Source organism: Dipteris shenzhenensis, chromosome 8 (genome assembly GCF_047967505.1).
Source record: "Dipteris shenzhenensis isolate YYH24624 ecotype China chromosome 8, Dip_SZ_1.0, whole genome shotgun sequence".
NCBI lineage: Eukaryota > Viridiplantae > Streptophyta > Polypodiopsida > Gleicheniales > Dipteridaceae > Dipteris > Dipteris shenzhenensis.
In genome coordinates this window covers 22,418,002-22,437,082 of record NC_141603.1, presented here as the reverse complement: position 1 = coordinate 22,437,082, position 19,081 = coordinate 22,418,002, and the positions used below count along the sequence as shown (strand labels likewise).

Sequence of the window (19,081 nt, the reverse complement as noted above, 5' to 3'; positions counted from 1 at the left end):
TGCATCTACTTCTTCATCCATACAATCCATACGATTGTACGGACGCCCATACACACAGCCCACACACAGGACGTACATCACCGTACAGCTCCGTACTTGCGCCGTCGTACAGCTCTGTACCCGCAGTCCGTACACTGCACCTACGTCGTACGTCGTACCTGATCCGTACATCGTACTTCTGTCGTACCTGATCCGTACATCGTACTTACCCCTTACCTGCTCCGTATTGTGCTCAGCACCTGCTCCGTACATCGTGCAGCTTCCGTACAGGCATCGTACAGCCTCCGTACAGGCATAGTACATGTTACCGTACTGGCATCCGTACAGTTGTGTTTACTCCAACATTTGGTACAACATTTGGCACGTGTTAAATTTCTTGCAGTATTTTACTGTTTTTTGACAGTTTTTTACTGTCAAACCCTAATTTCCAATAGAAAAATTTAGGGCTTTTGACATCTGGACCTTCAACCTGTCAATACAATACTTTTGACAAGGTTGACAACTGAAATCCTTCCAAAAATTGAAGTTTTCAGTTAATTTCAGGTTCAGGACTGTCACATTGTGCCACGTCATCACTCAAGTCAACAAAATTTGGGGCTTTTGTGTTGGGAGCTCAATTTCAACTGGTGTTTGGGACAGTAACTCATATTTTTGCAGTTTCAAGCCTTAAGGCTATACATTGGGTCAGATTCGCATACATTGGGTCACATTTGCAAAAATTTCAGCAAAATTTAGGGCTTTTCTGCATTTGCCCTCTTTTTGGCCTATTTGCCTTCAATAAATTTGGGGCTTTTGCCAGTTTTTGCAGTGAACATTGCCTGCCACAGTCACATTTGGGTCAGATCTGCTTTTGCCCTTTGATTTGGGTCGAAAATTTGCAGATATTTGCTGTCATTTTTGGACAGCCAGCTTTTTGCAGTGATAGCCTTGAGGCTTTTGGGTTTTTAGGTCTCTTTCAGGGTATCACATTTGCTATGGCTGGGAACAATCAAGATCTATTTGGCGTTCTTCGTGAAGATGATAAGTTGGATGGCACCAACTACCCGATGTGGTCGTATCTCATGAAACATATTCTTGTTGCAAAGCATTTGTGGAATATTGTTTCTGGGGTTGATCTGAGGTCAGCCAATGCTACAGTGGTTGCCTCTACTGCTGGTCCCTCTGCAAGGGGTACTCCTCCTGATGCCTCATCTTCTAGCACTCCTGCTACTACTCTTCCAACTCAGAAGTAGACAAGATGGGATGCAAGAGATGCAAATGCAAATTCATGTATTGCTTTATCATGCAAGAGAATCATTATTCCACACATCCGGTCTTGCAGGACAGCAAAGGATGCTTGGGATAAATTGGCTTCTCTCTATCAGATTCGCAATGAGGCACGTGTTGCATATTTGAGAAGGCAATTACAGGAAGTCAGCATGAATGAAGGTGACTCTATGGATGCATACCTGACAAAGGTCAAGGACCTCATGGAACAACTTGCCAACATTGATGAGGTGGTGCCAAATTCACAGCTTGTCAGTGCCACATTGAATGGACTGCCAGATACATATCAAGGGTTTGCTACAACCCTTCAATTAGTGGCCATGGGTAATCCAGACCACTATTCTTTTAATTAGCTGGTTACTTTGCTTTTGCAGGAAGAGCAAAGTAGAGCTAATAGACAAGCCATTATTACTGATCATGCATTTGCTTCACAGTAGACAGGAAGAGGCAAGGCTTCCAAGCCTATGGGCAAGCCAAAATCTGTGCATAGTAGCTGCAATTCCTCCCATGCATTTAAAAATACAGCAGATAAGTCAAAGAAGAAAAGATGCAACTATTGTCGCAAGCTGGACATGACATTTTAGAATGCAGGAAGCCCATTGCTTCGGAGAAAAAGAAAGCAGGATTGACAGTTAATGCCTCTCATGCTATTGAATCCCATGAGCCGGAAGATGCTTCACATGCACATGCTCTTCAGGATGATTTGGGCATGGGCTGTCCATTGTTCATTTGATCCCTCCAAAGCTGATGCATTCTTTACTACTAATGATGCTCAGTCCTGGTACTTTGATAGTGGTGCTTCCAAGCATGTCACATCTTGCAGATAGTTGTTTCATTCTTTAGCTGATGCACCTCGAGGGGGGACTGTCACATGTGCTAATAATGCTTCATATGCTGTAAAAGGAATTGGAGATGTGCAGCTCACATCCATTTCAAGCCATCCTGTTACTTTGACAAATGTTCTTTTTGTGCCTGGAATTGAAGTCAACTTGATTTCAATTTCAGCAATTGCCACTTCAGGTTTCAGAGTTATTTTTGATGGCTACAGATGCCTAGTTTATGATCTTCGTGATGACAATGCCATAGTTCTCACTGGCACTTTGCAAAAAGGGCTTTATCACCTTGATCATCACTCAGCTGCACTTTCTATTGAAGCATTTGCTATTTCAGATTCAGAGCTTGCTGAAACTCATCTTTGGCATGAGAGAATGGGTCATCTCAATTATAAAGCTCTTGCAAAGCTACATTCACAGCAGATGGCAGATGTACCTCAAACTCACACAGTTTCCAAACATGTGTGTGAGGGTTGTCTTTTGGGTAAGATGCATCAGTTTCCTTTTCAAAAGAATTGTCCAAAACTCTCACAAAGGAAATTGCAGCTAGTACACAGTGATGTCTGTGGCCCCATGAGGACAAATGCCATTGGGGGATACAAATATTTTATGACTCTCATTGATGATTTCACAAGATATTGCTGGGTATATCCTTTAAAAGCCAAATCTGAAGTTTTCTTATGCTTTCAGAGGTGGCTGAATATGGTTGAGAATGAATCAGGATGCAAGCTTGTCACCCTCAACACAGATAGGAGGGAAGAGTATATGTCTAAGGAGTTTGATGCATTTCTGTCTTCACGCGGCATTATTCACTCATGTACTACTCCTTAAACTCCTCAGCAGAATCCTGTTTCTGAAAGGAAAAACAGGTCCACAATGGAGATGGCCAGATGCATGCTTAAGGCCAAGTCTTTGCCCAATAAATTTTGGCTTGATGCAGTAATGTGTGCAAACTATGTGCTGAATAGATCACCTACACACGCATTGAAGACTGTTACACCTTATGAAGCATGGAAAGGCAGGAAGCCTTCACTTTCACACATGAGAGTTTTTGCGTCTCTTGCATATGTTCATGTACCATCTCAGCTAAGACATAAGCTTGATGACAAGGCAATCAAATGCATATTTATTGGTTACAGCCAGGAGAGCAGAGGGTATCGGTTATACCAACCAAATACTGAGAAGATTATTGTTAGTAGAGATGTAATCTTTGCTGAACATTCAGCTTCTCCTCTTGTGGACTGCAAAGGTAAGCCAGATGTTGACATGTTTGATGCCTTTGAATCTTGGTTACCTCTGCCATCCTCAGAAGAGGACTTTGACCAGCAACATGAGCCTCCTGCAGGCCCTTCACCAAGCAATAATCAGCCACTACCTGATACTGATTTGCAGGTTTCTCTTCCGGCACAAAATGATCCCACTATTCATGATGCAGTCATTGAAGAAAGAGCTGTCAATAGACAGCAAAGGCAAGTTCCCAGATGGCTTCTTGATACATTGAGGGACAGCAAACAAGATCAGCCTTTTGCTGCCCGGACAAGATCAGGGAATAGACAGCATGGTCACTTTCTTGAGTTTGCACTCCTTGCTACAGCTTGCACTGAAGAGCCTCTATGCCATAAAGATGCTTTTGACAGCAAAGAGTGGATGGATGCAATGAGAGCTGAGTTACATTCCATTGTAAAAATGACACATGGGAATTAGTAGATCTCCCTCCTAGCAAGCATGCCATTGGAACCCGGTGGGTCTACAAATTAAAAAGGAAATCTGATGGCAGCATAGATCAATACAAAGCCCGTCTTGTTGCAAAGTCAGCAGGAGATATAGAGTTGTCCTATCTTCCCACAGAGGACAACATAGCAGATATGTTTACAAAGGCGTCCCAAGTTCGAAGTCTTTCGACAGGCTTTACATTTGGTTCCCTTTGTTACATGATCTGACATCCCTTGTACATTCATAGGTGGCTATATCCTTTTGGATGAACATGTGCCACCATGACCAAAAAATACCAGGTATTATATCCTGACACCATAGAGGAGGCCAGGACACGGAGACAGAGGGTATATTGCTGCTTTGTGGATTCCCGCAAAGCCTTCGATACAATATCTCGGCACGCCTCATCAAGCGATTACAAGAGCTGGGGTATGGGCCGGAGGTAGTTGGTAGGTTCGGACGGAGGGCGGATGGACAAATGACATCCTGAGCACCATTGGGGTCAAAAAAGGTTGTCCACTCTCACCGACTTTGTTTGGCCTCTACATAGACGTGCTTGAGTCTTTTATGAGGACACTAGGAGGTGTTGGTTGCTCTCTTGCCAGTTACTTGCTCTAGATCCTTTTGTACGCTGATGATGTGGTGCTCTTATCCTCGTCCGTTGAGGGCTCCAGAGACATCTAGATGCACTACTAGCTTTTTGCAAGTTTCATGACTTGAAGGTCAGCCTGAGTAAAACCAAGGTTATGATCTTCAACACCTCCAGAGCAGCTACACACAGAGAGCAGTTCACTTTTGACAGGGCACCAGTTGAGATCGTTTCATCATACACATACCTGGGAGTTCTGTTTTCATGACCTATCTTCACAATGAGACCCGCGATACAAGCCCGCCTAAGTAGAGGTTACGCCTCCCTTGAGAGACAGCGCTTCCACTTGCACTTTCGGGACCCGCGAACCAAGGTTCTCCTTTTTGACCCCTTGGTCCAACCTGCAGGCATGTATGGTGGCACTTGTTGGGGACCAGACCACTCCAACACAGAGTGGACTCAAGTGGAGAGATTACAGGTTACGCAGCAAGCCATCTGTCCCTCATCAGATCATTCAGGCTGAGTTCGGGGCATCCTCGCTGCAGTTAGATGCGCCATTCCAGACTTATCACTTACCTCTACCACGTGCGTGTGTATGGCTCATGTACCACAAGGCGACGCAGGCTAGCATCTTCTATGGCATTAGCAGCTCAGGCTGATCAGAGATGTTGGTACGCACGCGGTTTGAGAGATTGGGTTTTCATATAGACAGGCTGCCACCCTTCCAGTACAACATTGACGCTCCATTAGTCCCGTTCCAGGGCAACGAATTCAACCCAATCATCCGGGAGGATCTTCTACATCTACACACATTCAAGGCCTGGCTAGCACAGGTAGAGCACCCTGTGAAGCTCAGTTTCTATCGGGACCACTGCTTGCACATTTCACCAAAGGGTTTCATCATCCCACCAGGGTACACCCAGATCCACCTACCACATTCACTTAGGATTGCCCTTGGACAGTTATGTGTGTCTTCACACCGACTCCGTATCGAGAGCGGGCGAGCAGAGGGGAAACCTAGGGAGAGCCATATCTGCACATTGTGTGAGCGCCATGAGGTAGAGTCAGAGAAGCACTTTTTCTTCCGTTGTCCAGCCTACTATGAGACTTGTGGATGATACCATTGCCTTTTTAGAGACGGTTTCGAGGGCCTCTCCAGACTCCTATACCCAGATCAAAGATACCTGGCAGCTTTTATTCACAAGGCAGTCCGACATAGAGATCGTCTCATTAGATCAAGGAGACAAGAGCAGGGGACTCTGTGCCTGGCCCATCTCAGAGTACAATCACAGAGTTCTTCCATGCAGAGTAGGATGCTATCCCAACCACAATTAGCAAGAGAGGCAAAGACCTTGAGACCGAGACATGGCACACCTGGCAGAGGACAGAGGCACATATCACACTCGTTGACATCTCTATTTTCAGACCTGGGCTGCAGCCAAACGGGGTTATAGTGGCACTCATCAGACATCAGGAAGCGGCCAGGAGGGCATGACAAGTTACTCATCCAGATAGCAGACAACGATCCACTACGGGCTTCTTGCCTACACTGCCTAGTCCGCCTATTGTATTGTATTGCATCAGATTGTGTCTCCACATGAGAAAGATGATGCCAGGATGGTTGTATATGATTATGGTGGACATGTACTATGATATCACTGACTATGTCTACACAGTTTTCTAGCATGGGTTAGGATGCTCGCTTACCCTTTTGCTCATTGTATCAAGTTTTCATTTAGTCTCATAGACCCATCGGTCTTTAGCAGACTTTAATCAACTCTCTCTCTCTCTCTCTCGCTCTCTCACTCTCTCTCTCTCTCTGGTTCTCCAGATGTAATTGCAACTTTGTTTGTGTGTACTTTGTCTCCAGTCCCCCCTAGCCCCGTCGTCACCAACAAACCCCCCAGTCCCGTCATCAACAACAAACCTCCCCCCCTAATTCTTTTCAAACAACAACTAACACTAACCCTAACCCCGAGTTGGGCTAGACCTGTTGGAATATGGAAGCAAGAACTAGAACTAGAAACTGGAAATGAAATAACAAGACTGAAAGACTAGAAATACCTTGAGAAGAGTGTAGACAAGACACAAGCTAGACTGATAGATTAGAATGATGTGACCCATTGAATATATGGGCCAAAGTACAAGACATAAAGCAAGAGTGCTTATGGGATAATTGTAGAAGTGCCACATGGCACACACTCAAGACATAAAGACTAGACTTAGACTTAGACTTAGACTTAGACTAGGAAATAGTACACTTAGTGTGCACTTATCTCCAACACCCTCCTTAAGTGAACACTAGGAGTAAGACAGAAAGACAAGACTAGAAGACAGACATAAAGACTGATAGACTGAGAGACAAGATAGAAAACATGACAGACAAAAGATCCTGAGACACCCCTCCTCAAGTGATATCCTCATATGGGTCCACAAGGGTAGGGACAAGATGGATCTAAAACATGACAGATAGACAAGACTAGATAGACAGAAGACTGACTGTAGACAAATAGAAAGACCAAGACACTAGAACCCCTTGACCTACATCATCGGTGGTCAAGGTGGTAGACAAGACATAGAAGTAATCAGAAAGCCCACTTCTCGTCATGTGAAGAAGGAACAGTAGGATCAGCTGATGGAGAGGTTGCAGCAACATGGGCTGAGGTAGATGCAGGAGCTGATGTAGAGGTTTTGGAGTAGCAGTCCCTCTCCCGGTGATTATCACGGCCACAAATGGTGCATGGATGAGCCTTGAAACAGTCCTTCTCCATATGATTAGTTTTGCCACAATGGATGCAAGGCTTTCTTACCTTAGAACTTCCTTTCTTTGCTAAAAATGCAGTATCAGTTACCTTTCGTTGTTGAGTTCTTTCTTCCTCTTGGAGAGCATTGATGATACCCTCAAGAGAAGGATTATTATGATACTTGAAGGTAGTGACAAGAGTAGCATAGGAGTCAGGTAAGCTTTTGAGAAGCACAGCAATAGCAATATCTTCGGAGATGGGAGACTTGACTGACGCAAGCTGAACCATAAGACTGCGAAGATAATTGACATGAGAGGCTATAGTAGCTCCTTCCTGCATATGTAGATCAAAGAATGAGATCATAAGTGCAATCTTAGAGTTTTTAGATCGGGCTCCAAAAAGGGTATCCAAAGTGATCCATGCTTGAGGAGCAGATTGTATGTCGGAGATGTGATGAATGTAATCATCTCCAAGGCCGAGCAATATGATAGCATAGGCTTTGTCGTTCTTGGCAGTGACAACTTGCTCAGATGGACCTTCGGGAGCAACACGGTGAACAATGTCCCAAAGACCTTCTTTCATAAGATGGCACTTGATTTTGATTTGCCAAGTATGAAAGTTGGACCCATTGAATTTGTCGATAGATATGAGAGACTGAGAGGAAGATGCCATGTGGGAAGGTCTTACCTCTTGCTAGGATGCAAGGGCAGTGTCTATTCCCTTACAATATTGCAGAAATAAATGAGAAGAAGAGATCCTAGAAGCCAGTTCTCTCACCACTTTGTCAGGGCCATAGCATATGACAGCCCATCGAAGCAGGAGGAACCAGCAGTTTGCAGATATGAGGATTAACAAAGACTGCTCAGCAAACTGAAAGAGACAATGTACAGTACCTTAGCAAGAACTGAATGCAGAACTGAATGCAGGTTGGGCAGAGATAAAAAAGCTTCAGCTCCTCCTTTATTTCGAACAGAAAAGGTACGGGCAGCAGCTTCAAAAAGTCGTGGGCAGCTCCTTCAGTTCACGAAATCAGGGCAGAAATGGCAGGCAGATCTGCAGCAGTAGAGGCCACCTGAACTGGGACAACGGGTGCAGGTACAGCACTGGTACAACGGGTGCAGGTACGTACGGACGACGTCGAAGTACAGGCGGCGTACGGTCAGCGGGGTACGGACGCCTGTACGGACGGCGCTGATCTGTCAGGAGCGACAGCAGGAGCGGGTGCAGACTTGACAGCAGGTTTGCACAGATCTGGAGCTCAGATCTGGCGGAAATGATGCGCAGATCTGGCGCAGATCTGGAGCAGAAACACGCAGATCTGTCGCGTAGATCTGGAGCGCAATGGCGGGGCAGAAAGAGGGGAAAATGTGAAGAGGGAGCGCAGATCTGCAGCGGGAGAGAGATCTGAGAAAAGGCAGACTGAGGGGAGAGAAGAGGAAGAAGAGGGATCAACCTAGCTCTGATACCATGTTGGAATATGGAAGCAAGAACTAGAACTAGAAACTGGAAATGAAATAACAAGACTGAAAGACTAGAAATACCTTGAGAAGAGTGTAGACAAGACACAAGCTAGACTGATAGATTAGAATGATGTGACCCATTGAATATATGGGCCAAAGTACAAGACATAAAGCAAGAGTGCTTATGGGATAATTGTAGAAGTGCCACATGGCACACACTCAAGACATAAAGACTAGACTTAGACTTAGACTAGGAAATAGTACACTTAGTGTGCACTTATCTCCAACAAGACCCCCAACCCAACCCGGGGGTTAGGTTCAGCTAGGGGGTTCTACAGATAGCCAATTATGGACTGGCCTACCCTCTCCTCCAAGTCCCCCTCAACTCCTTCAACCTCCATCAGGACTTGATACACTACAGTTGCAACAATGACACCCTCTCCGTATGCACGCAATTATCCACAAGAAGGCTCAAAACGACCCATCCTTGGGCAACAGGATCAGATTTTTTATCTACAGCAATCAATGAGAGAGCTATAATTGGAACTAGCACAAGTAAAAGCTCGACTTCACATTCTGAAAGGGCCTGGTAAGCAGGCAATACTTGATGAGGCTGTAAAATCTTGTAAGGACTCCTCCCCTACCCTGCAACTAGTCTCTACAGTCAAGAATCTTGTTCACATTTAAGTACAAACTGCTAAGAAGGAAGTGATTGTGGAAGTGGATACCAAAGCAAGTAAGTTTGATATTCAAGCAGAGATTAAAGAACACGAAGCTAGATGTGATAATGCGTTGAAGATTAGAATAGGGGGACTTCCAGAAGATTGGTACAAAGAGGAGGACACTTAAAGTGAAATATTCACAAAGACCAAAGCAGGCTTACCCAACATTGAATGGACGGATGATGATGAGTAGGATGATGACGACTCCAGGCCCGCTTCTATTATGCACTACAAAGGTCAGGCAATCCTTACGTTGAAGTCAAAAGATATGCGAATCAAGTTTCTTCGACAATCTTACAAACTGAAGGGTACCAAAGTATTGATAGCTGAGGAGCTTACACAAGCTCAACTCAAGAATAAGGCAACTGAATTAGCTAAAGTCAGGGCTGCTAGAAAGGATGGAAAACCAAAAGACTCTCAATCTTAAACTAATGTATGGCTGATTACTCTTTCAGACTATTATGTAGGTACTCTAAATAAATTGGGGTTTCTTTTGCACTCCTTGGGAGCTGCCATGTGCCCTCCCTAAAGCAGTTGTACTAGAGAGTTTCTTGCTGTCCCATAGACCTTTTGGTCTCCAGTGGACTTTAATAGACTTTCTTTCTTTCTCATAGGCACGTGAGGCCTTTCGCAAACGTTAAAATAACTCTCTCTCTCTCTCTCTCTCTCTCTCTCTCTCTCTCTCTCTCTCTCTCTCTCAGACGTTAAAATAACGCAGGAGGCAGAGTCGATGGACAGGATTTCCAGTATTATTTTGGTTCTCAGACTCCGTGATACATGGACTTGTATCTTTGCATTGACATATTGTACTCATCCCCCCATTTTGCACCCAGGGGCGGTTTCCTTGCATCTAGCTTACTTTGTATTTAGGCTCGGATTTGACATTATGTACTTTCACTTGCATTGTATTGCGTAGCACTTAGATGATATTCGACGATGCCTCTTCTTTGTGGCACGTTGATTTTGTGCTATCTTGTACGCAGAGTTCTTGATGTCCCATGGGCCCATTTTGGCCTTTAAAGGACAATAATACACTTTCTTTCTTTCTTTCTTTCTCTCTCTCTCAAGCTGTCGGTTTGCACAAACTAGTGCATGGTTTACGGATCATGACCTCTAGATGGAAACATTGCCACTGTACAATACAGCTTGGCCGCACCCACCTTATGGCTCAGCCACACAAAGCTGAGCCAAGTCATCAAGATGGACATCACAAGGACAGACATTCAAAGGACGTGGCACTCACCGAGAGTACTACTTGGCACTAAGATGGGATTTCACAAGGAACACCTCCTCTATGGCTTCATTGTTCACCAAAATACACGGATGTACACATGCCGTTCAAGATGCGTCATGAGATAGGCCAGCTACAGACCTACTCACATCAGCTCCGGGTCGAGACAAGGAGATACTCAAAGCTTAATTTTTATTTGTGTGTTGCGCATGCTAGGTGCTCGGGATGCAAGCAAGGGTGGAGGAGGGAGAGACACACAGCCAAAGTCATATTCTTTATTGTGCACCCCTGAAACTGTATATTCACATCTCCAGACCACCTTCGACGTGAACACCTCTCTCTCTCCTTTTTCTTCTCCACACTGCTCTTGAAAATCCTATGAGCCACTCTAGAACCTTCCCCTATTTTTTATTTACACCAAATCCTTCAACCCTCTAAAAACAACCACTCTATTTTCCCCCATGGGAACATGTGCCCCGTACAAGGAAAGAAATCCTGTATCCCCCTCACCTTGGCTCCTATTCCCATGATCTTCGAGTCATCTCGGAGCTCTTGGGATCCCCCATCTTTCTCTGGACTCCATCATCAAGAGGGGTTACATGGCTAAGCATTTGCACATATTTTCATGGAATTAAAGTTTTAAAATGACATTTCCCCGGCTGGCTGCCAAGGATGTGTACATACTTGGCAGGCAGAAGAGAGAAAATCACACACACATCCAACCATATTTTAAAAATCTGGCTGTACATAATTCAGCACAATTATATATCCCGTCTTGCCTTGAACTTTTTTAACCGGAATCCATTCACCCAATCAGTGGGCATTTGTTGACCAAGCTCTCTCAGATCACAAGTGCCATTCGCATAGTCTTTTATAATGATATTAGGCCCTTCCCATCTCACTTAAAACTTCTTATCAAGCTGATGATCCAACCGGCTGTCATAGTTCAAAAATAAGTCCCCTTCTTTAACAGCTTCCGACTTGGTCATCCATCCTGGCCTTCATGATTTTCTTATGTGCCTCATTAACCACAATTGCCTCTTGTCGTTGCTCAACCAATCTTTCTAAAGCAAGCAAAGTAGCTGCACACGCCTCTGTCTCATCCATATTACGTTCTGCTATCATTCTCAGAGTTGGTAAGTCCAATTCAATTGGTAAGATGGCCTCTATTCCATACTCCAAATGGAAGGGAGTGAAACCTGTAGCCACTGTGTGGGTAATACAGTAAGCCCATAGGGCGGTGGGAAGCCATTTTCCCATTCACTTCTGCTGGTCTCAACCATCTTGGCAATGATATTGCATACCAGCCAATTAATTTTCTCCACAAGACCCTGACATTGAGTATAATAGGCTGAAGAAAATCTGTGTTTTACAGACAATTTAGATAGGAGCATCTATAGAACTTCCCCTCTAAATGCAAGGCCATAATCCGTCACCATCTCTAGAGGGCATCAAACCGTGTGCAGATATACTCAATTAAAAAATTGGCCGCTGTTTTGGTACTAGCATTTACCACCGCTTTTACCTCAGCCCATCGGGTGACATATTATAATATAATAATTTCCATGGCGGGAGCGTGGTAATGGCCCTATAAAATCCAGCCCCCACTTCTCAAAAGGTCCCAATGTCTGGATGGGGTGAAGTGGGCCCCTTTTCAGCTCCCTTCTCCCAAAAGCTCCCAAGATGCACTTAAAGTAGTAGTACTGAATGCTCTACTTCTGAAAACAGAGCTATAATTATCTGCAAGAGGGGAAGTTCCCTGAGGATATGCCAAAGAATGAGCAAAGGAAGTTGGTAAAGGCCAAGCCTTATACACTATTAGGAGATACCTTGTATAAAATGGGCGAAGACATGATTTTACACAGAGTGATTGGAACATCAGAAGCAAAAAGAGTGATAGAGGCCTGCCATGAGGATGTGTGTGGAGGCCATTTCACGCATGAGAATACTGCTAGGAAGGTTTTACCAGCGGGATATTTTTGGCCTACTATGCATAAGGATATCCAGGAGTGACGCATCAGCCCGCATATTCTGCTGCCTTGTAATGTGGAGGAATAACTTTGCCTCCTCCTGTAAAGGCTTGAGTGTTTTATTCCGCCCCTGCCATATTTCCTGCATTTGGGATATTACCAAGAGAGAATCCCCACACAGACAGCCCTTGAATTCCCATGTTCTGACTGTATTTTAGAACAATTATCAGGGCTGCATACTCAGCCTCATTGTTTGAATTCACACACGAATTTTCTCTCCCCCGTGCTACAATCTCCTGCCCCTTGGGATCACATATACAAATCCCAACGCTTCCTCTTCCTGGACTTCTTTGAAAAGCCCCATCAAAGAATAAAGTATGCACTGGCCCTATCACTTCTTGACTTTGCCATGTGGGCTGTGTTACAACCTCTTCCTTTACCTTCTCTTTGATCTGATTCTCCACTTCCTCTGCTACTTCTTTCCCTGTGAGTAAATCTGCAAGGGTAGCACGGGTAGAATGCTTGCATGACTACTTGAGGACCATGCCATCATCTCTCACCACTTGCTCATTGTACACATGGATTATACATCTAGATATAGCTATTGCTTTTACTAAGTTGGCTCACCTTTCCTTGATCCATGATGAGATATTCCATGGATAAATTGTACGTATCGTTTGGTCTCATAGATCATCTCGACTTCTAGTACATGTTAATATAACTTTCTTTCTTTCTTTATTTCTTCTCTCTCTCACACACACACAAATAACGAAACCAGTAAATATCCTCCAGAGCCAAGTCTTTACCAAGCCTCAAGGTCAATTAGGGTCATGGAGATTTGCAAGCACATAGTCTCATATATGGCCACTTCTCCACTTGGCTGTAGAAAACAAGTATGGAGAGGCCTCGTGGAGGATATTTGCAAGCACATAGTCTCATGTATGGCCACTTCTGCACTTGGCAGTAGAAAACAAATATGGAGAGGCCTCGTGAAGGAGGGCTCTCCAAGCCAACATCAAAAGCTCAAAAGGTTGCATGGAAATTTCAGGACAAGAGGCTCATTTGCCTTATTAATCTGAGTCTAACCAACCAAAATGTTCATCATTCAATTTGAAAGAGGTAGCGTCCAAGATCATATTTGAGAAATATATGCAAATGCAAGATCCATCAAAAGCAACCATTGTTTTGATAAAGATGATGCCAATGCCAGTCTGCCCTAGCAATTCAAAAGGAGACTTCAACACCAAATGCTTAAGGAAGAGAATGTGTTCAATTTGGAAGCAATACGAATCTTGATAAAGCTTACTACATAGAGAAGATGGGTTGGCACTTTTGCTGGCAAACAAAGATATCAAGTGCAACTTCTAGGGCACACCAAGCCACAAAAAAGACAAATGTTATAGAAAGCCACATGAACAATGCAACGTGCCTCTATGAAAATGTGCGCTGGAAGAAACCAATCTCATCCAAGATCCAAATCGACCAAACTGCCTTACATGTCAAAATGCACACAGCTTGATACTGTCCCTCCATGAGTGAAAGCAACACTCTTGGTTGCTTCTTTATGACCCGAAAAATGCACCCCCCGACCATCACGAAGCACTAGTCGACCTAAGATCTTGTCTCACTGTCACTAGCCCATCTAAACCACAGTAGCCACCAAGTATCGCTATTGTCCCATATGTTGTGTCATACTTTGATGTAGGTCAACACCTGAATTTCGTCCCTCTAGTGATTATTTCTCAGCTGAGTGGCCCAATAACCAACTGCAAAACTAACACCAAATCAAGTATTGGACACAAAGATGAGTCTTCCAATCAACGTCCTATACAGCTTGTGATGTCTACCAATGTCAAACATTTTTGCAATTACCTCCATAGGAGTGGCAAATGCTCTTCACTAATCCATTTTGGAGGACTCCTCACTCAGGAACCTCCACAGCAGGCAAAAATGAGAAAGTCCAAGATCTATTATTCATAACTCTACCTTCAATTGTCTAAATGGTCCTCTCTCAAGATCAAATAATTTACATATAGAATAGTACAATGTCCTCCCTCCCTTTCAAAAGAGACAGAGATTAACCACTAAAGAATTCTGAACAATCCAATAATAAATAAAGTACTCAAGCAATGCATGTGTACCATGCCCTCAATCCTTGTTCCAAGAATCCACAGTGCCTGCCGGAGTCTACAAACATTCTCTCTTGGAGTCTAAAATGATACCACCTCATCAAGATATCAACTCAAGGAGGTTCACCACCTGTCCACACAAAGTGCTAGCCATCAGTGATATTCAGCTACAGCAAGGGCTATCCTAATGGTTGTCTCTCGGAACAAATGTTTCCTATGGTGAAATCCGTCCTTTTGTACATCCCCTTTTGCCACCAATCCACCTTTGTAGTCATCCAAAGAGCCATCAAACTTGAATCCAATGACTTTCAATCATGCCTACCTAGCCACGAGGTTCCAAATTTTGTTAGGTAATATTGAGTATACCCCAATCCCCATGGCCTGTGAGTTGCCCCTTCCTCCACTTCCCCACAAGTCTTTGGTTCTTGAATGTCTATATCAAGGCAAAACAACCTAGCTTAGTCGTCCCAATCAAAAGTCTTCTCCACCTCAAGGAGCATATGCACTTGGCTCAAGGTCATCAACCAATGTGCTAGAATCCTCCAAAGGCTGCATTTACCTTCAAGATAATTAAACCTTTAATAGAGGTTTCAACATTGGTCGCTCCTAAAGTTGTGAGAGCTTTACCTCCTCAAAATTCATTTCTTCAAGAAAGATATGTATTAGTGCTAGTTAATCTCTTTGGACTTCACCTCCTTCCACGTATCATATTCCTAAACACGTCTCTAAGATTTTGACTCTATACCATAAACGTCAATAGCAAACAATAAAATTTATTAAACTTATGCAGGGGCATCCACAGTGGAAGAGTCTACACCATCAATCTCATCTGACTCCACCCATATTAGCCCTTCTCTGTGACGGGTTGCACGCCACCTTGCCTGATTTTTTCTTGCATTTGATGAATTGCAGATTGTTCTTCTACATTCAGCGTTAACATCTGACATTGCTTGAGACACTAAGGACTCTTGGAATGCTAGTGTTGCAATGCTCTTATTTCAATACGCCCGTACCACCATTGCACCAATTGAACCATCGGGCTCGACTTAGTTCTACCACCCCCATGTTGGGTTGCTCTCTTATACGCACAATGTTCTTGCCAATGCCATCTTTCCATAACCTCAGTAAACCACACTCCAATGCTTCCATAATGCCATGTCATGTATGGTGCATGAGCACATAAAATGTGCTGCCCAACAAGAAAATTAGTAAGTACGAGACCATTCGATATGTACATCTCAATATCCAAATTAGAGATTACCCCCATGTACTGTGTGAAATGATTCTTTCCCCAAGTGATCTCTATATTCCGGCTAAAGTCATTCATAACATTGACGAAATGCTCCCCATCATCATCTTCAAACATTTTCTTTTGTAGCAAAGGTACCAAGCTATCAAGAGCTAACCAAACTCAAGCTTTTGCCAATCTTTTTTTTCCATTTCCCCTTGTTCACATGTATTGTGTAACTTTCTCCATACATCAAACTCATCAGCACATTTGAGCCTGCCACTATTTTTCTTTGCAGAAATAAATTTTAGAGCCTTGACACCACGAAAGCTTGGCTTACAAGAAATATTGCTTGTTTTTCCATAGTAGGGATAGAAAAATGAACACTAGATATGGCCCTCCAATGGGAAGATCTCCCCAAGCTGATATTATGTTGACTCTTGCTCAAGCATACAACACATGCAATGTGACATGAAGTAGATGTGGGTGATGTGGTGAATGTGAACAAGAAAACACACGATGGGACATGAACAGACCCACACGTCTGGACAGCCTTAGTTCCCCTTTGCCTTTGCATTTTTCTTGAACATCGAAAGCCTTCTCATCATTGCCATCATGTTTTTTCACCCAAAACTTTTCTTCACGACTCTTGGCTTCAAGCTCCTCACAAGGAAAGTGTTGCTTCTCAGACCTGTGGCAAGTGTAGTAGAAAATCCCCAATAGCTAGAGCAAAGAATGTCCAATGTAAGCTTCACCAAAGTCTGATGTCTCTCATATCTACGCTTATAAATGGAAACCCAGCTCATACACCCTTGACCTTATTGAATATAAGCTTTGCCAAAGTCTTTGTGCTCACATCTTTGCTTATAAATAAAAATTGAGCTCGTACACCCTGGGCCTTAAAGAGCCATCTAGAGAGCTAACAATACTACCTAAGGATTGCACAAAAGGATCTACCTAGTATAGCACACAACTTCAAGCATCCTTGTGAGGTTGATCTTTTTGCAATATTTTTTCAAAGCACTTTGAGCTCCATGTTCGAAGTTCCGATGCTGCCAAGACATGAGAGTGCCCATGGCATTCAAACATGCACAAAGCTAGAATTTAAGAGATTCTTTGCAGCTAAGTATTTGACATACCATGTGTGCAATATGCTTTAGGCTACAAGAAGATGCAACATGCTCTATAATGAGATCCCTAGCAACATTGAAGAATGTGACTACCCCACTCTTCAAGGGATTTGAGAACAAGGCTCAATAACTCCAAGCCCAAGATATTTTTAAGATCGTATTGTTGTATTGGCCTTTTCAAACAATACTTATCCTTAGAAGGTTCCCCCTACTTTTTTCTTCACACCCCCTGCAAAAATTTTGTAAAAGAAAAACAATTAAATTACATAAAAATGGCAATTTTCACCACTTGCGCCAACACAAGGTATGGTCTCTGTTCACACACACTAGAGAGATCAAATAGATGTAGTGCATAGCAATCAGTGGAACTAGATCCACATAACTAGTTCCAAGGCTTGATCGTTATAAGGATATGCTCAATTTGATATCGAATACATAAAATAAATAGAGCAACACCTTCAATTCGCGAATGAGCTTCCCTTGCGTGGTCTCCCAAACCTTGATTGTGCAGTCCTGTGAACTACAATGATCCATATAATATTTAAGAAAATTGTTTTTATCAGCATTGCACTTTCAATATAAAGAAAATTCAACAACAAATGACCATTTTTTGCTTGATTTCAAGATGTGCACACTTCAGCTAAACTTCTGTACTAAGCAAGGTCACAAGGTGACAAGTATACTAAGCCACTCTATCTCAGTTTAGAGTGTATCTAGAAACCGTTATGTGAAAAATGTTTAAGTAGAATCACCCACGCAGATCCAATTCATTCATACCACTAATTCGAGCTAGGTTTTTGGAAGAGATCCTGCTACATTTTGTACAACAAACATCCATCTCACTGTTTCTTCAATGCTCATATCTAACAAAACTGTCTAACCTAAATGATATAAACAATCCAGCTAGGCAATAAACTGCAGACTAATGATCGTATGAAGTAATGTCACCCCAGCATAAATTTGGGAAAAATGAAACATCAATGCGAATGCATTTGGCAAAAAGGAACTATCAATGCTGCTATCTAAACGATACCTACAGGTAACAACCCTTGCAACCAATATATCATGTGATGCCAGAAAGTAGATGTTTTTAGTGCAAAAACATGCAGCTATCCATACCCTCCCCATTCTGATTGTACACACACGCATTTCACCACTTATCTCTTTGCATATGATAGCAAAAACTTTCTCTCAATTTTTACGATATGGAATATCATTCTAGATTGTAGCATCTATGTGCATACGATCAAACCGTTGTTGTCGCTATGAATCTTTCCTGCTTGAATCGTTTGTACATGCGTACGGGTGCGCGCACACACGCACTTTTTTGTGATATCCAGTTATACTTATATTACAATTTGCAACCCTCTAAAAGAAGGCGGAAGCAATTACAAGACTAGAAAAGGTATGTAGTATAGTCAATTTGATGGGCTCGCAAGCAATCAAAGAAATATTGCCTTAACGATGCCCTAAAGAAAGAGAAACTATGAAAGAGAGGGTCTCCAAAAACTCTATGGTTGTGGTCCTTCCATATAGTCCAGAGAGCCCAATAGCAAACCCGATAGAAGAAAAGCTCATTGCTTGGCCTAATAGGGTGCCGTCCGAAAATCCAGAAAGGCCTACTGAAAGTAGCACCAGGAAAACGGGCCACTAGCAGCCGCTGTAAAATGTTTAAGAAATCCCTCAATCTATTCCTCCACCACCTAGGAGTGCGATGCAAGGACCAGATATGATTTGCATGAGCCGAAACCCCAAAAGGGAGTAAAAGAACGATGTATAAAGCAACAACAGTGACAGAAGCTAGTGATCTGGGATGACCTCTCTAAGACACAAGAACTAGAGCCAAATCCTAGAGACCACGTCCTGAAGTTCCAGAGGCGGAATTGGCTGAAAATCCTGAAAGAGCTAAGAGAGTAGATGCCAATAGGGACACTACTGAGATTCCAATGAAAATGACGAGCGATGATAGGAAAAGGCATCACACATCCTATGTCATCCAGAACCTCACCAATAGAATGAATCCATTTAGACCAAATGAAGTAAGAACGCCTCGGCTCCTATAAAGC

The 19,081-nt window shown here is 43.3% G+C and overlaps 1 protein-coding gene across 1 annotated transcript in view; it reads right to left on the bottom strand.

The window, feature by feature from the left end:
* Positions 1 to 19,081, bottom strand: part of LOC147899287 (WD-40 repeat family protein / notchless protein) — a 139,646-nt gene that overhangs the window by 20,871 nt on the left and 99,694 nt on the right. Inside the window, exon 7 of the mRNA XM_087377995.1 lies at positions 17,472 to 17,535. Coding sequence (XP_087234121.1) covers positions 17,472 to 17,535 — 64 coding nt within the window. The remainder of the gene's footprint in view (positions 1 to 17,471; positions 17,536 to 19,081) is intronic.